Genomic DNA, 25,876 nt, shown 5'->3' with positions numbered 1-25,876 from the left:
TAAGGGCCTAGACTTGGTGTATGGGAATAGTCAGGATGGATAAGACGTGTAAGGGCCTAGTCAGGGTGTATGGGAATAGTCAGGATGTATAAGACGTGTAAGGGTCTAGACTGGGTGTATGGGACAAGTAAGGATGTATGAGAAGTGTAAGGGCCTAGACTGGGTGTATGCGAATAGTCAGGATCAATGAGACGTGTAAGGGCCTAGTCAGGGTGTATGGGAATAGTCAGGATGTATAAGACGTGTAAGGGCCTAGACTTGGTGTATGGGAATAGTCAGGGTGTAAGGGCCTAGTCAGGGTGTATGGGAATAGTCAGGATGTATAAGACGTGTAAGGGTCTAGACTGGGTGTATGGGACAAGTAAGGATGTATGAGACGTGTAAGGGCCTAGACTGGGTGTATGGGACAAGTAAGGATGTATGAGACGTGTAAGGGCCTAGACTGGGTGTATGGGAATAGTCAGGATGTATAAGACGTGTAAGGGGCTAGTCAGGGTGTATGGGAATAGTCAGGATGTATGAGACGTGTAAGGGCCTAGACTGGGTGTATGGGAATAGTCAGGATGTATGAGACGTGTAAGGGCCTAGACTGGGTGTATGGGAATAGTCAGGATGTGAGGAAATAAATGGAATCAGGATCAGGTCTGTAAATGTTTCTTGACAGTAATCACGAGGGCACACCCTATTTCCTTTTCATAAAATTCAAACAAATGAAATATAATCTGCCACATACTCAATGCTGCATGCTCGATAACACATGTACTTAGTTGCAGTATCTTATGCATCGGTTCACCGACGCAGGTATCATGTCTCCCAGCATCACTGCACTGAAACGGCATCGGACCGTTCACTGATCAGCTTTAGCCGCTTAAAACAGGAAATTATTTTCACAAATGTCGCAAATATGTATTTAGAGCTTTAAAATAGCGTTGACGTCCATGTGACGTAAACAAACCTGAATAATAAAAAATAAATAAAAAAAACTTAAAAATAAACTTAAATACGTCGATTTTATATCTGGATACATTTCTATATATATAACATGCATCTTTTAAGAAGGAGCAAATGAGAATGTCACATAAGTAGTTAAAATATAGTTTTTGTTCTTGATTGTGTAAAGTACTGGTTTCGAACCCGAGTACTGAGAGTCACGTCGTGCCTTGTAAAATTTAGTGGTCGAACAAGACAGCACAGGTTATGTCCCTTACATCAGTACACAGCTGAGGCGGAATCACGACTCAAATGAGAATATCCCATCCCCTGATGATTCAACCCTGATTCAGCAGAAGGTATGGTCCTGTACCTATGTTTATTATAACACTGTTGCTTCTCCCGACATTCGTGTCGCCTGCGTTGGGCGACAATGACTGTATACAGATCGATCCCTGTCGATGTCGGCTAAACAACGGGAGCGAGATCAATCTGCATTTGATCAATGGAAGTAAACAACCGCTGTTAGAAATCAAGTCCGCCGGAGATGGACATATCTACACCTACAGCCCATGTGCAGGAATAGCTTGTGGTCAAACAGTGAACGACGCCGCCATTTGCAGAAATGACGAGCTTCGCAAGTCCCCAAACACCACAGGGGAAATTTCAAAGGCTAAGTTCGAGAATGACATGATCAAAACCAACTGGAAACTGAGGTATTTGACAAGGGGTAAGTAGACTGTGTCTAAATATAAATGGTCGCCGAGCTGTCTATTTTATCACCACCTATGTGAGATATGCCGATGCTAATATTCATGTGTTAACACTTCCGTGTTTGGTTGTATAAAGGGAGGTAACTCTTCCAACCCTATATTCAGAAAACACTTGTTTGTTAAAAGCCGCACTCCGCACTATTCTAGCTAGATCTATATGACGGCGGTCTGTTGGTTGGTTGGTTGATTTCTGTTTAACGCCGCACTCAGCAATATTCCAGCTATATGACGGCGGTCTGTAAATAATTGAGCCTGGACCAGACAATCAAGTGATTGACATCATGAGCATCGATCTACGCAATTGGGATACGATGACATGCATCAACCAGGTCACCAAGCCTGACCGGTGGATCCCGTTAGTCGCTTCTTACGACAAACATGGGTTGCTGAAGATAAATTCTGATCCGGATCTTTCACAGTCAATATAGTATTCAGTTGACACGTTGTAATTTGAAAATGAAATGTTATCTTGCGTTTTCAGATAATTAGTATCATAAAGCAACGATTAAAGTCGTGATGATCCTGTCATGATCACATCTAGTTATAATTTATTCAATAAATTATTACTAGATGTGATCGTGACAGGATAATTGCTATCATAGTTATTTCTATCATTGTGTATTTACGTTTGATGTTAATAAAGGTGAATTGATGTCCACTATGATACACATCTCTGTCGCCTCTGCAATGCGATACTGTTTTGGCAGAAAGGACTGAAATATTATCGATCGATTGAGTGAGTTAACGCTGCTTTGAACATTATTTTTTGTTATATCGCGGCTTGTCAGGTTGACGCAGGGGGCTAGACTGAAATGATGAAGGTTTTAGACGTTCGGTGAAACCCACGATGCTGACAAAACTAGAAATATATTGGGGTGAACCGGGATTCTAACCCACGATAATAGGTTTCTCGTGTGCCCAAGGAACGAAACTCTGTGCAGCGCCTAAGGCGACTGTGGCGCCCCTGTCCCCATATATTTTAGGGAATAATATAATCATATGCTGTAGTAACAGTGATTTTCTTCTGTGTTTATTCTGTAATGTGTTAGGACCGCTCCCGTGGTTAAGTGGTAGAGCTTCCGCCCGGAGAGCGGAAGGTCCGGCGTTCGATCCCCAAAAGACATGCCAAAAGACGTTAAAAGATGATACTTGTTGTTACCCTGTCTTGCTCTCGGCATTAAGGGGCTAAACCAAGGTCTGGTCGGCTCGGAGGCAGTATACTGTGTCTGAGTGGGGTATTCATGTTAAACTGCGGCATGGTATCTCAGTGTGCTAGCACTATAAATAGGCATCAGTCCGGACTAGTACAAGCAGCCACATACACGCGTGCATACATAAGTGCAATAATCTTGGACGTGACATTAAACCCCATTTCACCTCACCTGTAATGTGTTAGAAATGAAGGCATTCAATGAGTCCTTGATCGGTTCGTCTCGAATATTATGATACGCTACTGTCTTTCTTTTAGCTATTGGGGCGGTCTGGTAGCCTAGTGGTTAAAGCGTTCGCTCGTCACGCCGAATACCCGGTTTCCATACCTCACATGGGTACAATGCGTGAAGCCCATTTCTGGTGTCCCTCGCCGTGACATGGCTGGAATATTGCTAAAAGCGGCCTAAAACCATTCTCACTCACTCTTTTTAGATATAATTATATATGTATATTTTTTTTATCAGTAATCTTCACTTTTATCTTTCATACCACGCACTCGATTTATTGAATTTGAATTTGATTTGAAGGACGAAATATGAAAGCCCTTAAATGTGGCCCATTAGAACTACCAAAGTTAAGGAATAAGCAGGTTTTGCTTTTTTTAATTAGATTTATCAGAAGAGTCCAAAATAAAGCCGTGGTGAAAAAGGCCAAAATGTATGGATAAGAAATGTTTTGCTAATAATTTAGCGTGAAACAAGTCTTTGTTCCAACCATATTTTCATAGAAGGCGTTGTTCAGATTAACCAATCACGTGTTGGGCCATGAACGTGCTCAATGTAAAAATCTCTCCCAGGGTCCCACAGAGCAATCTTAGCGCTAAGACTTTTGTAACTCCCATACTTTGACAAAGACTTAATCGTAGCGCTAAGATCGCTTTGTGCAACGGGGCTCTGATATAAAAGCTCGTCCTTTTCACCCGCGTTTGTCAGTGTCTCATCCATTATGGAATAATTTTGTTGATTGATGATTATTTGATTCAGACAACAAGACAAACAGTGTGGTTCACCTGACCTGCGCTACGTTTACCAGACTGGACTTGGAGCCTATGTACAACGCGACCACCTTCCAGTTTGAGTTGTACTCGCCCTGCGCATGCCCAGACGGATGTCTGGTGGTGGCTACCGACCTGAGCACTGGCACCATACTCCTTCTCATCTTCTTAACCCTCTTCATCCTCTATTTCGGCGTGGGTGAGTTGAAACGACAATACCCTTTCATTTGTTGATAACATGAAACTGGGTTAATTTTCCCACCGTTAAAAATAATACGACAAGAGGAGGGTCCAGGATTTGAAAAGGGTCGGGAATACACGGTGTCTAAATATAAAGGTTGGCATGCAAAGTGTCTGAAAGAAAGAGGGTATGTATGTGTGTGTGTGTGTGTGTGTGTGTGGGGGGGGGGGGGGGGGGGGGGTGTGCGCACCCTTTGTCCTCTCAAATCTCTCTGTCAGTGACGTCACTAGCTGTGATACTGTGATACTTGCCTTTTTTAATCAGTTTTTTTGAGGGTATAAAGGATGGTGTTCCTCATTTGCCATCGTGTAGATGTATTGAGTTTTAGACAATAATGTTACTTCTTGTCGAACGGGTTATTTTTTCTGTTATAACGTTCGCGAGACTTCATCACAGTAGTGAGATGATGTACATGTACGTGTTGGTTGGTTGGTTGGTTTGTTGTTTTACGCCGCACTCAGCAATATTCCAGCTATATGACGGCGGTCTGTAAATAATCGAGTCTGGACCAGACAATCCAGTGATTAATATCATGAGCATCGATCCACGCAATTGGAATCGATGACATGCATCAACCAAGTCAGCCAGCTTGACCACCCGATCCCGTTAGTCGCCTTTTACGACAAGCATAGTCACCTTTTACGGCAAGCATGGGTTGCTGAAGACCTATTCTACCCCGGAATCTTCACGGGTCGCACATGTAAGGGGGTATTGGTTGGTAACAATGACCGCCTAGTGTTAGAGGCAAACAGAATAGCGTATATTATCCCTTGGAGGCGCGATTTGTTTGTTGTTTAACGCCGCAATGTTCAATCCAATCTTACGGCGGTGTGCAAATAATCGAGTCTGACCAGACATTCAAGTGATTGACTTGATGAGCATCGATCGACGCAATTGGGATACGATGACATGCAGTCAGCGAAGTCACCGTGCCTTTGATCACACGATCTATTTAGTCGCCTCTTACGACAAGGACAGGTTGCTGAAGACCTATAGTCTTACCCGGAATCCCCACAGCTTCCGAAAGAAATCGCGATCTCAGAACCATCGACTGCCCCAAATAATATATGTGGAACCTTTCAGATTCAAACTGTTTTAAGTTGGGATCAGATTCTGTATTTTGGAACGTACACCTGTCAACGTACCCCGATGCTCATACTCTCAATCACATGATATTCTGGTCCAGATTCGATTGATATTTTACAGACCGCCCAAATATAGCTTGAATAGGGCTAAGTGTGGCCGAAAACAGTACTCACTCTCTTTGAGAATTCTGTAAATAGTCTGTAAATAATCGAGATGGACCAGACAATACGGTGAGTGACATCATGAGCATCGATCTACGCAATGAGGATACGACGACATGCATCAACCAAGTCAGCAAGCCTGGCCACCCGATCCAATAAGTCGCCTCTTACGACAAACATAGTGGCTTTTTACGGCAAGCATGGGTTGCTGAAGACCTACTCTACTCCGGATCTTTACGGGTCCGATATTAAGGTCTAGGTCTTTGCTTGTGAACCACCAGTTGTCTTGTATTCTGGTTCAGTTCCCCTGTCATCCTAGGTCTGAATCTCTTGAGAATTTAGCGCAAGGGAACAATAGTATTTGACACTTGATTGCGCTTCTCGTATTTAATTGACCTGGTATAATTCTGCTGCCGTTAGCATTTAATTAAGTACTATGTTTTGTCTCCTTTCAGGGAGTTTGTACAGAAAGTCGGTGTATGGAGCTGAGGGGAGGGAGATCGTCCCACACACCTCGTTCTGGTTCTCACTTCCGGGGCTGATCAAAGATGGCTACTTGTTTTTCATCAGCCCATGTTTGGGGGACCGTGTTGAATATCGATATTACGATAAGTTGTGATCAAATCAAAACCGTACCATGTTACACATTTTTTTCCACAGAGCATGGCAGTACAACACATGATAAAGCATAATTGAGATCAAATCATTGTGAACACGATTCCTAAGTTGTTATTACTTGTTGCTTTTTCCATAAAAAGGGATACGATGGTCTAGCTCACAGGTTCGTGTGACCGCTTCAGCTCGGCTTCTACACATAACGCCCTTTCTTGCCTCTGCGTACTTGATGTTTGAAGACGTCAGTTGTTGCAATGTAAATGGCTGCTTTGCAAAAAGTCAAATCACTATGACGTTGTATACACATTGCCATTTAGAAAGTGGTCAAATGTAACACGTTATTCTTGGGATTACACTATATGAGTGAAGTACAAATTCTAGTACTTTTTGTACTCAACCCACACGCAGTTGTTCTTTACCAGGAAGGTGTAATTTCAAGTATAGTATTGTTGCATTGTTACGTAAATATTTCATGTTTCTGGGGGCGATCGGTAACCTAGTGGTTATAACGTTCGATCTTTGTGCTGAAGGCCCGGGTTCGATTCCAAAAATGGGTGCAATATGTGATGCCAATCTCTGGTGTTCTCACCCTGATATTGCTGGAATATTGCTAAAAGCGGTATAAAACCCAACTCACTTACTCACGGATTTTTATTGTTGAAAGATCTGACAAATTGTAGCAAGTTTAACTATTCCAGCATTTGAAAACATGACACGCACTTCAGGATTCGTGTAAAGATTTGATGGTATTTATTTCTTGCTTTGTGTATTGAAGCTTCATGTTATATTGTGGCACAAGTTGTGACACCAGGTGCTTACTGCCTTATTCCTCACCGGTGTCTTGTTCAGTTGTTACATAATCAGTAATTGTTGTTTAATATGCTATACCTTGTTAACGGCATTCACAGGGTCCCCAAATCTGGCGATTTAAGTTGTGATAGTACGTATTTTTAGCTCTTCCTAATCGGTAACCAGAGTAGGACATCGGGCTAGTGAACAAACAACTCATCATCCTGTCAACGTGTTGGTTACCTTTGAAGAAAATCGTATGTATATTACGATACAAATAGGATATGTATATCCGGCATGGGCGCGTCACTTTCTTTAAATCCTGCCCGTCAGTCCTTTTCATGAACAATAAAAGATAATGAAAATTCAAATCATATGAAGCACACTCTACCACTACTCATGCTTGAAACTGACTTCGTATTAGGGACCCAAGTTTAGTTATTATTTTTTTGGCCCTTTTACTTTTTGGGTGGATGGGGAGAGAACGGGGGTGTTTTGTTTTCCATAAACAATTTAAGGAGGTACCTACTGCCCTCCACGCTTTTGAGAAGAATCATCTTCTCGGGACAAGAGTGTGCGTTGACCTCTGTCGAAGTTTTCACTTTGATATAGACTCATGGACACCCTCTTCTCGGGAAAATGGGAATAAACGTCCCCGTGACACTTTTAAAGTTTTATGCAGCATAATTGTTAAACGTTGTTAAATGCCATGTAGGGCTATGTCGAATATTCCCGAAGACCATAATTCCGGATTAGAAATCACAAAACAAACGAGGTTTTACAGTACCGGCAGTGGACGATCTGACCCATAGCTCTAGTTTGAAGGATTTTAGCATAGCGAACAAAGTTGATATGTCAGACACATAGAGAATCTCACCCTAGTGTCTTTTGATATTTGAATCGATGGAATTGTAAATTGCGGGCTTTTATCGCCACATGTTGATGTATTTGATATCAAAGGACACGAGGGTGAGATTTGTTTTTCATTGAAAATCATTCTTCCTACTTTTTAGCAAACAGTAATAACCAGTGTCGTAGTGAAAAAAGTACAGCTAAACAGATGCAGTCTCAAAGATTAGTGATGTCATTTAATTGTGACGTCATAGTAACTGATAACGCCACAATGGTAAGGTATTGACATGCAATTTAATTGTATCGGCAACCATGATCTCACACAAACGAAATATCTTGTTTGGAAGCGTTTTGGATAATGAATGAGTTTTGTCTGGTGCTTTTGTGCATATTGCGTGAAGTACGCGCGCCCTGTCATGTGCAGACATGTGCTAAGCGTTTATATTCAGGGTTATATGGATTTACATCTTTATTTTCCAACATTTCGGATGTATTTATTATTTATGTTGATGTCCTGTATTATTGTTTGAATAAATGTTCTCGTCGGAAGGTGGAGCAATGTTTGTTGGCCAATGTTGTAGAAAGACCGTTCCCACGTTTCTATTTCTTTTTCTGACCCGTGAAGATCCGGGTTAGAATTGGTCTTCAGCAACCCAAGCTTGCCGTAAAAGGCCACTATGCTTGTCGTAAGAAGCGACAAACGGGATTGGGTGGTCACGCTCGCTGACTTGGTTGATGCATGGCATCGTTTCACAATTGAGCGGATTGATGCTCATGATATCAAACACTGGAATGTCTGATCCAGACCCTATTATTTACAGACCGCCGTCATATAGCTGGAATATTGCTGAGTGCGGCGTTAACAACAAACAAACATTTTCAGCTGGGCAATGAAATGTCAGATGTGAAAATATTGTTGCTGATACCTATAAGAAAAAATCATTATCAGTTCCCTGAACATCCGGAGGTTGTCAGCGCCTGTTACAGTTTGACTGGACCCACTGGAGGACCGCCCTACAATCTTCACATCATTTGGTTGGATGCCGCACACGGTCTGCCACGGATGTATCTAATCCAGGAACGATTGTCCGTTGTTGCTGTGGTGATAACTCATCCGCATCATGTGGCTAGTGGGTGAAGTACTGGGTGATGCGCCAAGTGGTCATGTTAAGATATACTATATATATGTATATATGTACTATAGGCCTATGGCCTTTTCAGTACTTGAAATAAAGATTGATTGATTGAAGATATACTAAATGCATGTGTAACACGTCATAAGGCGCTCGTATTACATGTTATCGGACTTTAACTCTCCTATTGGAAGCTCCTGACCAAGGCCCCGATTTTATTCCCCACATTGGTGTTAAGCACATTGTTGTTGTTCCACACCATTGCCATCTTTCTGAGTCAAGGGAGTTAACTGACTATAAAAGTCCAGTTTCCACCCTTGCCGAACTAGGCTGGTATTATGGAGTAACATTTTGGCTGGACTAACGAGTCTATAATAGTCCAATCAAAATCGCGCACCGCAATCGAAATCCGGTTCGTAAAGTGTCACGCAGATTTCTGTCGACTGCAGGAATTGCAAAGCATGTGCACCGCTAACTTGTTGTCAGCAGATAATTCTAAATCTTTTCATGCTTTTAATCAAGGTGCTCACGTGATTTGATGCACTTCACGATGTAAGACTCGTTTTATCACAATATAGATCTTGATTATCAATCAGATCGTCTTGACTGGGCGCCACCGTTTTGTTTGAAGCAAATGCAAGTGATACGAGAGGTAGAATCTGATTGGGCAATAGGAGAGGCATAGAAAGGACATAACTCGTAATAGCCACTGGTGGCGCTACGATCGAGCCCAGGAATTCCAGCCTAGTTCGGCAAGGGTGGAAACTGGACTTTTAAAGTCAGTTAACTCTCTTGCCTCGGGAAGATGCACCATTGCTGGCATTTTGCTTATACTCGTAGCGACGGAAAACCACACCCACGCCGTGTAATATGCACGATGAACACTCGTGCTAGTTCCAACCAGCATGAAACAAAGTTCTTCTAAGGTTATTGAAGCAGTTATGCCCTGTATATATGACGACTTCCAGCAAAGCATGACATTTTTGCCAAAAGTAAGCTCATAAATAAACAAGACATAAGAAAAATAAGATTGCTTTAATATAAAATACTCGAATGATGTGACACATTTTAGACAAACAAAAAAAGGTGCTCTGTAATTTGTGTTTACTTCATAACCCCTGTGTAACCAATTATTATTAGATTAAGTACTTGAGGGTTCATTAAGCCTTTTCCGACATCGGTCTCAGTTTAAATTCAATTCCGTGGCTAATTTGACAAACGAAAAGAGAGGAAACGATACGTGACTATATGAAGGAAAAGATACAATAACATCACATCACAAAGCTAAACACAACTATACCAAACTGTCGTAACAATTGTAATAAAGATCCCTAGAACCGCCTGTTATACAAAACCCTTCTCCGCACGTAGAACACATCCTCTGAACTGGTTCTCTTTTATTAATTGTACATGTCCCTCCACATGCAATAAATATGCAGCATGTAATTTGTTTCATGAGGCGCCATGTTTTCTCAAGCTGCCCTTGACCTTGGTTTTAGGGCATAACTCTGCGCTTTCGGTTCCGCCTCTTAGCTGACCTTGCCCTTGTACGTAGCGCCCTTGTCTTGCCCTTGCCCTTCCGCTTTGTCAGCTTCCGGCATCCTTTCCTGGTGAGCCTCCTAACAGTCCGCTTGAGATGGCGGGCGAGCTGCTTCTGGCGATTGTTCAGCCCCTTGTCCCGGAGTCGGTAATACTCAACAACAAACGCCTTCTGGTCGAGCAGGAAGGCGTGCCTTGAATGACCAAAACAACATCAACTGCATGGGGCGAAAGGTATTTGTAATACATTAGTTCTGCATATGTGTCACCACCTGATTCAGTGTCAAGCTGTGAAGCATCTCTTACTGAGGATGGCTTCGTTAAAATGCGCATATTGGGTGAAGTGTGCAAGTTTCAGTGCACACGGACATATTGTAATATTTATATGAGGACACTTTGGTCTAATCTCATTGAAATCATATCTAAGTTCTCGCTGCCGCTAAACAAAGATCTGAGGACATCCCATTATCGGTCACCTCAGAATGACCTTAAGCGAACTTTGACCGACCACTGAAATGACTAACAAGAATTCGACATCAGCCAATAAGAAAGCTTTACGGCACTCGTTTCAACCTGGCGACTTTCGTTTCAGACTACGCTTGAAAAATATGTTGACACAGTTCTTGATTAAAATTTTGAAAACTGAACAAACGAACATTCCGGAATGTCTAATATATGGTTGAGATTGCATGGCAGTGCTTCCCACGTACTGTGCAAGGCCTCCCCCGTTCAAATGTTTGTCCCACGGAAGCGAGCATAGACGATAATGTTGACGGAATTAGTCGTAGCTGGCGTTCGGAATACCCCGTGTTAATGTTTTCGAGGTTGCATGATTAGAAAACACGTGCCGAATGTCACTTTTATGATCTGGTAAGCGACGCTTTCATTGGTCGGATGAAAGGTCGTTCTGACGTGACCCGTAATGGGATGTCCTCAGATCTGTGTTTAGCGAGAGCGAGAACTAAGATCTGATTTTGAAGAGATTGATAGGACTTTGAGTTCCAGGATGACAAGTCACCTCCTCACAGAGTACGTGTTGCAGTCGACTGTCTGAGGCAGCAAGACATCACAACATTGTCCTGGCTAGGCAAATCTCCAGACATGTCACTAATTGAATGTTCTGAACCTTTGGGATGTTCCGGGCTGAATGATTCGCAACCGACCTCAACGTTCCCAGAATTTGCGACAGCCTTGGCAGGCCTTAGAAGAAGAATGGCGAAGGATACCACACGAGAACAGCAGACGTTTGATTTCCAAGATGCCTAGAAGATCTGCCTACATCGATTCTCACGGGGCATGGACCAGATATTGCCTTTACTTCGAAGATTGACTTCCAGAACATATCATTTCTGAATAAATTCTCTCAAATATTGTTCCTAGTATAGAAGAAACCTCCTCTCGGAAGTGCTGTCTAAGTGCTGGTAGAATAGGTCTTCAGCAACCAATGCTTGCCGTAAAAGGCGACTATTCTTGTCGTAAAAGGCGACTAACGGGATCGGGTGGTCAGCCTCGCTGACTTGGTTGATGCATGTCATCGATCCCAATTGCGTAGATCGATGCTCATGATATCAATCACTGGATTGCCTGTTCCAGACTCGATTATTTACAGGCTGCCATCATATAGCTGAAATATTGCTGAGTGCGGCGTTAAACAACAAACCTACCAACCAAGTGCTGTCTACAGGTGGGTTGTCTCAGGCATTCCTACACTCGATATATAATCATACGTGCTAGATTGTAACATATGCAGGGAACATAGGTGGCCCAGTCGTCTAAGGCGCCGCATTTCGCTGTGCAGAGTTGCGTCCCTTGGGAACGCCTGAAACCTATGATTGTGGGTTCGAATTCCTGTTCGCACCGAATATGTTTCTAGGTTTGTCAGCACCATACCCGTGCTCGTGGGTTTCACCGAAGTGGTAAACGTTTGCGACCTGCATCACATCGGGCTTTCCTCCCACATTAAGCTGACACGCCGCGATATAACTGGAATACTGTTAAAAGCGGCGTTTAAACCCAACTAACTCACTCACTCACTGAACATGTCATGACCTTTGCAGCTGAAATAAACAAGCACCAGAGCAAGCAGAAGGTGGAGGTCGACCTGCAGCTCCCTAAAGAGACTATCCCCAAGACAGAAACATGTTCAGTCAGCGCCATAGGTAGGACGATATTCATACTGCTACTGCTAACCCCAGCTTCGAGACCCGTGAAGATCCGGGGTAGAATTGGTCTTCAGCAACCCATGCTTGTCGTAAGAGGCGACTAACGGGACCGGGAGGTCAGGCTTGCTGAATTCATTGATGCATCTGAGGTCTGAGTTCTGCATCACCTCGGGCTTTCCTCCCACATTAAGCTGACACGCCGTGATATAACTTGTATAACCCAACTCATTCACTCGCTCCTTGCAGCCGTAAATTGCCCTTGCCAAGTCTGATGTCGAAGTCTCGAAATTGAAGAAACCAAGTGCATGCAAAAAACCATAACCGTCCCCAGACAAACTTGAAATGGTGGAATGAATGATATGCAGTAAGGGCAAATATTACGAGATAACATAATTTGAAACTTACACCTCGTTCCCCTCGACGTCGACAAACTTCTTAGGTTCCCTCAGCATCATGACATAGACCTTGTCCTTCTCCAACCCTGGGCAGTTGCAGGACGCCCTCTTCAGCAGGATCACCTTGGTCCGTGGCTCCACCTGGCGGGGGCCAACTGAAACAATGGTCACAATCTCAGTAACGTCAGAGCCTTTACTCTGATACTATACCCCTTGGAGTGAAGTTCTGAGTACACCTCCAGAGGAGGTCGCGCCAGTTGAATTGTCTAATCAGTCAGTAACCCTCGAGGCTCCTAAAGTATCGGTACGAGTGAGCGAAGCAATTAGACAAACATATCCCATTTCTGTAACTCGAAAACGAATACAATCGAGGAGTTCTGAATGCAAATACTTAAAGCCGTATATATTGTGGATATTATACATCCTGTCGTTTCTACAACCAACGTGGTGTGATGTCAAGGTTATATGTGTGTCCTGTGGTTGTTTTGTTTTGCTTAGAACGAACTTTCCGATTCGAAGTGGTAAAAACAAAAACATGAAGTTGATGACGTTTATAAAGCTGACATTTGATTGGCAGTCAAAATTAACTCAGGTTTCAGGTTCTAAGAGTTTCGTTGAAGTGTTTTCAGATGTCGACACAGAGAAAAAAAAGATCTGATTATTATGATATTACAATGATAGCTGCTTGTAGATTTTATCAATGGGTAGATGAACATTTTGGAAGCCCAAGCTGTCTTGCATGTGTGTTGGCTTAATAGTAGCCTCCTTGCACGCGTTACATTGAATTAAAGTATTAACTCAATGGAATAAGCCTCTTTGCGTATTTCACGATCTGTTCATGTATTGCAATTATGTTACTGGACTGTCCACACTGTTAGTTTCGTGGTCATCCATACTCTGGACCTACCGTGAACAAACAGAAACCTTTCACATGCTTTCTGAAACGTACGGATGGCGCCACACTTCGATATTGCGTTTCTTTGGGACGCCAGAAACCTATGATTGTGGGTTCGAATCCCGGTTCGCCCTGTTTATGTTCCTAGGTTTGTCAGCACCATACTCGTGCCCGTGGATTTCACAAAGTTACATCGGGCATTCCTCCCACATTAAGCGACACGCCGTAAAATAACTAAAACACATTCCAAAGGAGCATAAAACTCAAATAACTTTCTCTAAAAATGTACACGATAAGGGCAGTATCTCTAAACTTGGACAGGAGTTATCTCACCTTGGTACACGTCCTGCTGTACGACACCTAGGTAGCGCTCGAAACCCGCCTTCGCAACGTCATGGTCCAGAATTTTCACCAACAAAACTGCAATATGAGTGACAACAATATTTCCAACCGTTCATATTGAATAGCAGATGTTTGATTTGCAGTAGAGATTAGTGCAATAATTAATACATACAGTTTTATATAGAATATAGATTATCTAACTTTCATTAGCCTTGCTAAAGCTGTACTGAAAGATAAGTCCATGGATGTGTAGTCTATCTCTCCTCTTATATGCAAGTCTAGATATGTGGACTAAGACTCCAGTCTCTTATAGGGACAATCTTATTATTTACAGAGTCTAGAAATTATGATTTGACTACTAATTATTGCCTAAGAGACTTGGGCAAGTCTAAGCTTCCATCTACCGAAAGAAATATTGTAACTTGCAATGTTCCTATAGTTTTACAATGTCATGATCACTATGTTTTTTCGAATTTGTTCGAGTGAATTTAATGTGAATTGAATGCATTGAAAATGCATAGTTACTTATTTTCATTTATTTCAGGTGGTTATCATTAGCAAGATGCACATGCAGTTATGATGTCGTAATGAGTGATTATATCAATTCCGGGTTAATGAGATGAGTGAGTGAGTGAGTATGGTTTTACGCCGCTTTTAGCAATATTCCAGCAATATCACTGCGGGGAACACCAGAAATGGGCTTCACACATTGTACCCATGTCGGGATTCGAACCCGGGTCTTCGGCGTGACGAGCGAACGCTTTAACCACAAGGCTACCCGACCGCCCCCAATTCCGGGTTAACCCGCAACACCCTATGATGGTCGTAAGATGGGTGAGGTGGCCAGTCTCGGTCACGTGGTTGATTGTGTGACATCCATCCCGGTGGTGTGGATCGGTACTGATCAATCACTGGATTGTCTGGTCAGAAGTTGTTAAGGGCCGCTTTCGACAGCTGGACTATTGCTGAGCGCGGCGTTGAACAACAAACAAATCATATAAATCAATAACAAAGGTTGTGAACATTGAACTTACTGTTTGTGGCGTTTTGACAGGAGTAATTCACGTAGGTGGTCCATTTCTTCCCATACCAGACCTCCTCGCAACGACCACAGCGACCTGGTGAGAGTTCTTATGGGATTACATACTTCATCAAGGAATAAGATAATCTTACCAATCATGTTGTACACGGAATCCCTAAATGACACAGTTAAATGTGGATTGCAAAGGTCCCTAACTACCTGTCCCTTTTGCACGGTCGTGAGCCGTGAGCCGTGAGCCGTGAGCTAACCAAAACACCGTTTTAAGATGCAATTAGCTCATACATACTCCCCTGTCGTCCCAAAGTGCCGAACACGTTACTCCATCCACGTACTAACGTGAGACCCGTGAAGATCCGGGGTGGAATAGGTCTTCAGCAACCCATTCTCGCCGTCTATGTCATTTGAAATCATATCAGAGTCAAACCGGACAATATCGACAACAGTTTTGATATCTGTTTTGGTGTCATGTAGATATACGTGTACAATGAATAGCCTCTCTGTACATCGTTCTGTGTTGCTCATGGGATGAGGCAAGACAGAAGAATCTTGTAGATCTACACATTTACATTGGAGCTGCTTGTCGTAAGAGGCGACTAATGGGATCGGGTGGTCAGGCTCGCTGACTTGGTTGATGCATGTCATCGTATCCCAATTACATGGATCAATGCTCATGATGTTAATCACTGGATAGTCTGGCCCAGACTCGATTATTAACGAACCGTAAAGCTGGAATTGTGCTGAGTGCAGAGTTAAATAACAAAGAAAGAAACAAACAAACTAACGTGAAGTCAGAATTTCTTCATGATTTACAAACATACAAAGAGTATTTTCTCATCTGATAAAGATTCATTCACAACTAATGATATAAATTAATATTAAAGCTTGTTCGGTGTCAGTGAAGTTATTTCGACCATTATGAACTTCAATATCCGGACGGAACCGTTCAAGGTTCAACGACGTCCGGATTATATCCTCATTTAAGATTCATTGTTACTGAGGCATCTGCTCATAAATATACATATTGAATAGAATATGTCCGGATATCGGGGTGTCCGGACTAAGAGGATTCCGTCCCGTTCTCATACTGACCTTCCAAACACTGACATATCTTCTTCTGTTTGTCACAGAAGTTGGCAAGTTGGCCGCTGGCGTTGTCAGGCTTGTAGAACTTCGTGCACCGTTCATCTAAACAGGGCAAGGTGATAGCGTTAAATAAATACTCAATTTCTTTAAATCAGATCTTACCTCTCGCTACCGCAAAACAAAGATCCGAGAAGGTCCCGTTACTAGTCACATTCCAATGACATGACTGACAGAAAGTTAACATTAGCCAATCAGAAAGCAACTTTTATGGCAAAATACAGATTCAAAATGTGAAAACTGAACAAACGAAAACTCTGTAATGTCCAATAGATGGCCGAGATTGTATGGGAAGTGGGAAATGGGAAGTCTCTTTCAAGTCTGTTTCATGTGTTTATCCTACTGAAGCGAGATGGACGATGATTTTGACGGAATCGGTCGTAAATCTCTTAACTGTCGTTCGGAATACAAAGTGTTAACCATTTCAAGGTTACATGATTAGAAAACCCAGCTATCACTCTCAGGATACCAAACCAAATATTTCACCGTCACGCAATTCTTTATATGTGAGGTTCAGAACTCAACCCTCGTTTATTATTGCCAAAACGTGAACAATTCTGTGTAAAAGAACAGATATGTTTCCGGTAATATGAACTCTTGAGGTGAGGTGAAATGAGGTTTAACGTTGCGTCCAAGATTATTGCACTTATATAGCGACGTGCATGCACGTGTGTGTGTGGCTGCTTGTACTAGTCCGGACTGATGCTGATTTATAGTGCTAGCTCACTGAGATACCATGCCACAGTTTAACATGAATACCTCACTCAGACACAGTATACTGCCTCCAAGCCGATCAGTCCTTGTTTAATGCCGAGCGCCAGACAGGGTAACAACAAGTACCATCTTTTAACGTCTTTTGGTATGACGCGGCCGGGGACCGAACCCCGGACCTTCCGCTCTCCGGGCGGACGCTCTACCAGTAGACCACGGAGGCGGTCATGAACTTTTGAGAAGACTGGTTAGTAGGTCATGAGTTATGTCTCTATATTTCTTTATCGTCAAAAAATAGTATACATATTGCTACAAATATAGAAGAAAACCAAACAGGCGTGTCGCTGGTTCAATGGTTGGTCAGGCTGGATCACTGACACGCAACTTATTTTTGGGGCCTGACTATTGATAGGTTTGGGTGGTTGACTAGACTAGTCTAGTAGCGTTCTTTAATCACCCCATTCAATTCCAAAAATGGTGTCAATATATCGTGCCCGTTTTTAGTAACGCCCGCCGTTATAATTGGTATCACTGTAAGTGATATGTAAGTGAGTGAGTGAGTGAGTGAGTATGGTCTGTGACGGTGCCACCGGTGGGGCTGGATACCCCCACCTTCTCACGAACACCTGGTATCATCACCATTTGATAATGATTAGTAGATACATAATTGTGAGTGAGTATGGTTTTACGCAACTTTTAGCAATATTCCAGCAATATCACGGCGGGGGACACTAGAAATGGGCTTCACACATTGTGCACATGTCGGGAATCGAACCCGGCATGACGAGCTGACGCTTTAACCACTAGACTACCCGACCGTTGTAAAAACAAACAAACAAACAAACAAACAAACAACTCACCGGGATTGTAATAGTCGTACACCTGGACTTTAGCTGGCTGGATGTTTTCAGCCATGTGACTCTGTTTGGCTCGGAATTTGAGACATTCGTTCTTCTTGTGAGATATCTGGATCACAAAGAGCATCAACAACACTGTTATCTATATCAACTCAGCTCTGCTTTTTACTTGAATGACCCGGTCCTTTAGTCCCTAAGGAGGAGAATTTAAGGATGTCAACTTCAGGTTGATGAAGGAGTAAGCATATACTTCGAAACGTTGTGTTCCTCATAATAAAGAAATTGACATCCATAAATTCTCTTCCTTATGTGTATCACTTCTAAATGCCCATCAAAGATTAGTCCCTGTTCCACAACAGCAGGTCTGTGAACACCTGGTGACGTCATAAGACTGTTGTCGTATTACTTCCAATGAACGAACTTTTTACAAACCTGTAATGTGTCTGTTTATGTTTTCGAATATAATAACACATTTCAGCTAGTATTACACGAAGCATGAATCGTTACCAATCGCATTTTTCCGTAGCCAATAAGAAAACTGACTCCTTCTCGATCGCCGCCATGAATCGAACAAGCACAAGCCAATCAGAATGCGCGTCAGTAATACGCCCTGTATATGGAATCCTTCGAGTGGAGCACGAGTCTTCTTTCGGCTTGTCCCGGAATGGCACGGGACTTCACGAATGCAAACTCAGGTTCAAAGAAGAAACATTACTCTTTGACGCTCTTAGAGCCGACTAGAATGAGATTAGGGAAAGGTGGATTATTTGACCTGATTATGTGTCATCGTGGCTATTTGTTCGTGTCCTTAACCATCGGTTTGCCTGAAACAGACTTGGTTTACAGGCCGCCATGTGTTAACTTGAATATTGCTGACTATGCGTAATGGAAAATAACTCACTTGAATACGTTATCGTTATTATGTTGTGTTTGCAGCTCTGTTACGTATGCGTGTCTACCAGAAGCCTCTGTATCGACGTTAATGCTCGTATCAGTTCTATATCGCACGTATATTTTAAGGTTTGTATAAATGGTCATTAAATCAAGCTCACTCGCACACTCGTATACGACGAATACAAAGTGTTATTTACCTCCTCCATGTAGAATATGACGGACCTCTGAGACTGCTCGTAGTGCTGTATCTTGCCTTTGTTTATCAACTGGAATATATAATTAAATACATCAACATATTCCCTATACAGGACATAAGATTACTTTCGCTTAATTTATAAAGCCAAAATGAAATTACAGTTAAGTTATAGATATTGCAATGGGCATTATCGTATATTAGATTTTAAACTATGACATCTTCAATTACACAATACATTTCTCTCCTCTAAAAACATGATTCCTCATGATAACGTGAATAGAGCTAGACTTAGTTGATTTCATATATAGACTTCTGGTATATAGCCACAGACATATGGTACATATATATGGTATATACGGGTTTTATTATAAAAGAACTGGAATTACTTACGTTTTTAAGATCGGATTCTACGGGTTTGTAGCCAGTAAAGAGACCAACATCGACTACAGACATGCCTGTCTCTCTCTCGCCGTGATACCTGGAGAGTAGGGTATGAACATGAGACAGTTCACTCGGCGTTTCTCCACTACACTTGTTCAGTAAGTAGTAGCAGTTTGACCTATGTCGTTGTTGTTGTGATTCTAACATCAAAGAAGGATACCTGGTAGTCAATTGCTGACCAGGACCTTCACCTTTCCCCATATCCTCACTAATGTTGTGTAAACATAAATTTATCCTCATTCATTCTTGTACAAACATCAGTTATCCACATGTAGATATCCTTCCTACTTCATATTTCTGTACATCACTTGCTGGATAACGGCGTTAGCATCTACACCGAAACGTCTCATTCAACGTAATAAATACGTTGTATATCCATAGAACTATCTCTCTTGTTCGATGATGATGATTATGATGATGATGATAACAAACTATTGTGTTCGTAGGATGTTCACAGTGTCGATGTGAGAACGTGTATGTACCTCATACACTATCTTTTGTTCGTGTACGAAAACATGTCATTTTATTGTGCAGTAGGAAAGGTTTGTTTTAAAATGTGTCGGTTACAAACATACAAATTAGCTACATGCGTTCAACCTGAATTGAATCTACATATTTTGTAACTGCCTGATTTTGACATACATTTGTACACTTGTATTGTTATTGTCGCATCTAAGGGCGACAACTCCTACCTGACACACACTTCAATGCACAGTACTCTAGCGCTGGCCACCAGGGAGCGTGCCCGTCTGTGGAGAGGTTTGCCAATGCGAGAGAAGGGCCGTCCTATGCGGCTTCCATGGTGGTCGATGTAATTATTTTTTATTTTGCGCCGGTTGTCATGGATACGAGGTACGACAGACGGGAAGGTGAAGGACTCGATGTCATCATCTCCCTCCTCCTCTTCCTCCTCACCCTCTTCCTCGTCACACTCCTGGGAACACGGTTCGCAGTCTGAACTGAAGGAAGGGTGAAGGCTTTAGCCGATATAATGGAACTTATAGAGCTGAGTATCACCTGGTACCTTGCTATACGATTCCCATCACGATACGGACTGACGATACTACTGATATCACGATACACCACATCAATTGTACGAAATGGGGAAATAACTGAAATACAGCTCTAAGACCTCTTTCTTCATACATTTATTTATTGCTATCTCGAAACTTCAACAAAGAAAACCACAAGAACAAAACAGTTTCAAATGAAGGGATAGTTATTAAGTGTAACAGTTAGTCGGCACGTCCTCAGCTACCACGTCCTTGTGTTCCGTCATGCTTACAGGTGGCGCTGTGCAACTTCTGCCATTATGGGAGGTAACTCTATTAGTTCCTGTTCTATTTATAGCGTATCGCGATCTCACAAACTGCCGGTTCAAGTATCGTGTGTACTTCAGTATCGATGATATCGTAGGTACCGGTGAATTTTACGGCCCTAGAAAATATAATTCTTGACAAACCCTTACACATGTACAGGATTGTGTAATGTTTTACGCCGCTTTCACCAATACTCCAGCAATATCACGACCGGGGTCTCCAGAAATTGGTTTACCCGGCCCATTGGACCCATGTAGGGAATCGAACCCGAGTCCTACACTCTTTAGTATAGGCTACCCATCGCCCCACTCTCCAGAAGAGAGCTCGAGCCTATAAATTATCATGAACGGAACTGATTGAATTAGTTGTAAAGAAATTTCCATTTACAGGAATCTATTTATAGGCATTATAAATAGAAGAAACATGGTATTTTAGTAATCCGATTATTTCTCATATATGTTATGACTCTTATCGTATCGGACAGCTCAAATGATAACAGTTGGCAAAATGTTTGGACTGCTTCCATCGCGCGTTATCAGAAGATGATAACACATATTTCAACACTACTTCAGATTATACATAGGCGTTGATTTTCGTCACATGAGGCATTTTTTCATGATTTTAGCAAATCGCGATTGACAACAAACGTTTTGCCTCCGTATTGGCAACAAATAATTCTTTATATAATCAGAGATGCTGTACCTATCAACACACAAACTCAAACACTGTCCTTTATAATTACTTATGGGTTTAATAATGACGGGGCGTGTGCAGCCGGTGGAAAATTCAGCATCGGACCACAGGCCCCTGGAGGAGGAGAGTGATATTACTAAAGCACCGGACCCATATATATTTGTAGACAAGGTACGTCACTCGCCATCTTGGCCGAAGTTGAAATCGACTGTATCGTTTAAATTAAAAGGCAATGAATCCACGCCTTGTTCCTCTCCAACATACGCCCTGCATACCACAAACCTTCATTTTTGCAATTTATGACCTATTTCGGGTGATGTAATCGAAATATTGACCCAATCGCGGCTGTCGGTCGCGGAAGCTCAATGGCGTCGAGCGCTCTGATTGGTCCGAGCTCCAACCATAACAAAAGCACATGGTGATATTTCCCAATCAGAGCGCTCGACACCATTGTCAGACAGTAAAAGCGGCGCAGTACAAATATTGATACGATTTCGCAGATATTCTCGAACATGAACGCACACAGGGTACTCACTTGCCCTTCTGCCAAAAGAACTGAGTCAGCATATGCGACAGCCGGGTACTTTTCACGATGACGTCAAAGCGACAGCTGTTGTCTTCATCCGGGATGTTGTACCTGACCTCCACCTGCATCATCCCGACCCCCGTGCCTGCCGCCTCGAACACAAGCTTCCCTCCTGTCGGCACCTGCGGAAACAGTCCCCCGATTTATTCAAGAGTCATAGTTGGACGGAACAGACGCTCTACCACTCAGTACCACTAGACCACGGGGCGGTCATAACACATTACAGAATAAACACAGAAGAAAATCACTTTTAAGATCTATTTATTGTCTTTGGTGGTAATTTAAACAGAAATAAAGATTTTTTTGGAAATAAATTGTATATACCTGGAGCCTAACCTTTATAGTGAGGGGATGGTTTTACGCCGCTTTTAGAAATATTCCAGCAATATCACGGCGGGGACACCAGAAATGGGCTTCACGCATTGTACCCATGTGGTGAATCGAACCCGGGTCTTCGGTGTGACGAGGGATCGCTTTAACCACAAGGCTACCCGACCGTCCCCTAATCTTTACAAGGAAACACTAATAAGTTGCGCTTTCTTCGCCCCAAATGGCTATATAGTTCCTATTTGTTGCGATGATGGCCGGCATGTTTTCTAAATCACTTGGTTCCTTTCTTATTATGTTATGAGTGAGTGAATGAGTATGGTTTTACGCTACATTTAGCAATATTCCAGCAACATCAAAGCGGGGGACACAAGAAATGGGCTTCACACATTGTACCCATGTCCGGAATCGAAACCGGGTCTTCAGCGTGAAGAGCGAACGCTTTAACCACTAGGCTATCCGTGCACCTATTCAGTTATGATGTATTCTCAAAAGTATAGATCCAGACAAACAATCTGAGCTGAGATTAATTCATATCATACTGATTAAGAATTTGTTCCTCCTCCCCACCCCCCCCCCCCCCCCCCCCCCCCCATCCCTGCCGTTTGGTTCGAAATACAATTGAAACCAGGTCATTAGACACGGGAGTTCTAAATGAGGTCACTGGTCCATGAACACGTACTTTGGGCACGGTCTTGAGGACGAAGGCGTCCTCGTGCTGCAGCAGGATGGACTCCTTGAAGCTGGAGTCCACGTCGGACCTGAGGTCACAGGTCATGTCGAGGACGGACGAGTAGGTCTTGATACTGTACTCGGACAGGGCCTGAAGGCCTATCACGGTGTCCTTAAATCAGAGGGAAGTGAGTGAGTGAGTGAGTGAGTGAGTGAGTGAGTGAGTGGGTGAGTGCTGTACTCGGACAGGGCCTGGAGGCCTATCACGGTGTCCTTAAATCAGAGGGAAGTGAGTGAGTGAGTGAGTGAGTGAGTTCTGTACTCGGACAGGGCCTTGAGGCCTATCACGGTGTCCTTAAATCAGAGGGAAGAGAGTGAGTGAGCGCTGTACTCGGACAGGGCCTTGAGGCCTATCACGGTGTCCTTAAATCAGAGGGAAGAGAGTGAGTGAGTGAGTGAGTGAGTGAGCGCTGTACTCGGACAGGGCCTTGAGGCCTATCACGGTGTCCTTAAATCAGAGGGAAGTGAGTGAGTGAGTGAGTGAGTGAGTGCTGTACTCGGACAGGGCCTTGAGGCCTATCACGGTGTCCTTAAATCAGAGGGAAGAGAGTGAGTGAGTGAGTGAGTGAGTGAGTGAGTGAGCGCTGTACTCGGACAGGGCCTTGAGGCCTATCACGGTGTCCTTAAATCAGAGGGAAGAGAGTGAGTGAGTGAGTGAGTGAGTGAGTGAGTGAGCGCTGTACTCGGACAGGGCCTTGAGGCCTATCACGGTGTCCTTAAATCAGAGGGAAGAGAGTGAGTGAGTGAGTGAGTGAGTGAGTGAGTGAGCGCTGTACTCGGACAGGGCCTTGAGGCCTATCACGGTGTCCTTGAATCAGAGAGAAGAGAGTGAGAGTGAGAGTGGGTGAGTGAGTGAGTGAGTGAGTGAGTGAGTGAGTGAGTGAGTGCTGTACTCGGACAGGGCCTTGAGGCCTATCACGGTGTCCTTAAATCAGAGGGAAGAGAGTGAGTGAGTGAGTGAGTGAGTGAGTGAGTGAGCGCTGTACTCGGACAGGGCCTTGAGGCCTATCACGGTGTCCTTAAATCAGAGGGAAGAGAGTGAGTGAGTGAGTGAGTGAGTGAGTGAGTGAGCGCTGTACTCGGACAGGGCCTGGAGGCCTATCACGGTGTCCTTGAATCAGAGGGAAGAGAGAAGAGAGTGAGTGAGTGAGTGAGTGAGTTCTGTACTCGGACAGGGCCTAGAGGCCTATCACAGTGTTCTTGAATCAGAGAGAAGAGAGTGAGAGTGAGAGTGGGTGAGTGAGCGAGTGAGTGAGTGAGTGAGTGAGTTCTGTACTAGGACAGGGCCTTGAGGCCTATCAGTGTCCTGAATCAAAGTGAGTGAGTGAGTGAGTGAGTGAGTGAGTGAGTGAGTGAGTGAGTGTTTTTCTCATGAACTAATTACGGTTCATACAGGGTTCATAAAATACTTTCTTCACGTACAGCTACCAAATTATCCGGTCCATGTGAGGCGTTAAAGCATACACAAACAAACTAAACATACTTATACTGTACGTACCTGTGTAGAGACGAAGGAGCCGTGCGACTCTCGCTGCCCCATGAGCCAGCTGACGATGGAGTGGCTCTCCTTGATGAAGCCGTGCTCCAGGTAGGTCAGTAGGGCGTAGGCCGTGGTCTCCACAGCCAGGGCCCCGGGTCTCTTGGCGTACCACAGGGGCTCATGGAAGTGTCCCTCGATGTGGTCGATCTCACCAGCCGGCCAAAATGTATGTCCTGTAAGGTAAACCTTTTAAACAAGGTCTTTCGAAGACCGAAGTCATTTGTTACCATCGCTATATTTACAAGTAATTTCTTCATGTTGGCAGGGGGCACGGGTGGCCCAGTCGTCTAAGGCGCCGCGATTCGCTGTGCAGAGTTGCGTCCCTTGGGCACGCCAGAAACCTATGATTGTGGGTTCGAATCCCGGTTCGCCCCGATTATGTTTCTAGGTTTGTCTGCACCATACCCGTGCTCGTGGGTTTCACCGAAGTGGTAAACGTCCGAGACCTGCATCATCACTTCGGGCTTTCTTCCCACATTAAGCTGACACGCCGCGATATAACTGGAATACTGTTAAAAGCGGCGTTAAACCCAACTCACTCACTCACTCTTCATGTTGGCATTTGCTTTCCTTCAAGATATTTTCACTTTTTTAACAGCAGTCATATACGTCGCTTTTCTAATTGTTCGTAAATTATTATAATAATATTAACAATAATATGTGTATTATAATGCGCCAAATTCCATTCACAAAGTGGATACTCATAGCGCTACACTATTGTTACCCTGGTCAACGGATCAGTGTGCACTCGATATCTTTCTCAGCTCCCTTGGGAGTACACAACCAAAGCTACCTGTGAGGCTTTAGAAGGTTAACAACCACATTACCGTCTCTTCTACCGGGTCCCCATTCACTGCTTGGTGGCCAGAGGCACATTTCGAACATAGTCATGTGCCTAAGGAGACACCACATGGGCTACATGTGCTTCAGTGTTGGGCAGGACCGAAGCCCTAGAAACTCTCAGGAGTCAAGCTGCGGAACGCGGTCACACGGTCAATACTCTCCGACACCGGCGTTGCTTAACTTCACCTGATTTGTGACAATTATAATATGAAGCCTCGGTTGAAACACATAAACGTCAATATGTGTGACTTACCGTCGACGGAAGACTGGGCCATGGCCTTCATTTTCTCAAAAGCGTTGTGTCTCTCTGGACTCAAGGACATCGTCAAGGCGTAGGCTGTCATGGCAACGGCAAGGGGGCGGTCCAAAGCCATCAGCTCTTGCTCCAGGAACTCTACAGCTCGCCTCCGGATCTCCTCCGAAAAGTTCCGAGACT

At 43.5% G+C, this 25,876-nt stretch overlaps 2 protein-coding genes across 2 annotated transcripts in view; one reads left to right on the top strand and one right to left on the bottom strand.

Moving 5' to 3' along the window:
- The first annotated feature begins 1,209 nt into the window (after positions 1 to 1,209).
- LOC139459288 (cation-dependent mannose-6-phosphate receptor-like) lies at positions 1,210 to 8,202 on the top strand. The gene is made up of 3 exons (XM_071240738.1): positions 1,210 to 1,660; positions 3,899 to 4,108; positions 5,853 to 8,202. The coding sequence occupies exons 1-3, from the start codon at positions 1,306 to 1,308 to the stop codon at positions 6,014 to 6,016; spliced, it is 729 nt and encodes a 242-aa protein (XP_071096839.1). The 5' UTR covers positions 1,210 to 1,305; the 3' UTR covers positions 6,017 to 8,202.
- A 1,623-nt stretch (positions 8,203 to 9,825) lies between these two features.
- The window catches only part of LOC139459898 (complement C3-like), a 50,199-nt gene continuing 34,148 nt past the window's right edge, over positions 9,826 to 25,876 (bottom strand). The window contains exons 27-39 of the mRNA XM_071241618.1: positions 25,694 to 25,874; positions 24,556 to 24,770; positions 23,008 to 23,169; positions 21,948 to 22,120; positions 20,093 to 20,359; positions 19,350 to 19,437; positions 18,961 to 19,029; positions 17,873 to 17,978; positions 16,251 to 16,346; positions 15,154 to 15,237; positions 14,111 to 14,197; positions 12,893 to 13,037; positions 9,826 to 10,519 (exon numbers count right to left, since the gene is read on the bottom strand). Coding sequence (XP_071097719.1) covers positions 10,282 to 10,519; positions 12,893 to 13,037; positions 14,111 to 14,197; positions 15,154 to 15,237; positions 16,251 to 16,346; positions 17,873 to 17,978; positions 18,961 to 19,029; positions 19,350 to 19,437; positions 20,093 to 20,359; positions 21,948 to 22,120; positions 23,008 to 23,169; positions 24,556 to 24,770; positions 25,694 to 25,874 — 1,911 coding nt within the window. The 3' untranslated portion in view covers positions 9,826 to 10,281. The remainder of the gene's footprint in view (positions 10,520 to 12,892; positions 13,038 to 14,110; positions 14,198 to 15,153; positions 15,238 to 16,250; positions 16,347 to 17,872; positions 17,979 to 18,960; positions 19,030 to 19,349; positions 19,438 to 20,092; positions 20,360 to 21,947; positions 22,121 to 23,007; positions 23,170 to 24,555; positions 24,771 to 25,693; positions 25,875 to 25,876) is intronic.

The sequence above is a fragment of the Haliotis cracherodii genome, unplaced genomic scaffold (genome assembly GCF_022045235.1).
Source record: "Haliotis cracherodii isolate W230 unplaced genomic scaffold, xgHalCrac1.p SCAF_13, whole genome shotgun sequence".
In the NCBI taxonomy this organism is placed as follows: domain Eukaryota; kingdom Metazoa; phylum Mollusca; class Gastropoda; order Lepetellida; family Haliotidae; genus Haliotis; species Haliotis cracherodii.
Note: the sequence above shows the minus strand (reverse complement) of the source record. Positions and strands in the feature narration are given on the sequence as shown.

Excerpts from the sequence above, each read along its gene's own strand:
- LOC139459288 (XM_071240738.1), top strand. The coding sequence starts at position 1,306 with ATGTTTATTATAACACTGTTGCTTCTCCCGACATTCGTGTCGCCTGCG. Across the intron at positions 1,661-3,898 it reads ACTGAGGTATTTGACAAGGG|ACAACAAGACAAACAGTGTG; the intron begins GTAAGTAGACTG and ends TATTTGATTCAG. Across the intron at positions 4,109-5,852 it reads CATCCTCTATTTCGGCGTGG|GGAGTTTGTACAGAAAGTCG; the intron begins GTGAGTTGAAAC and ends GTCTCCTTTCAG.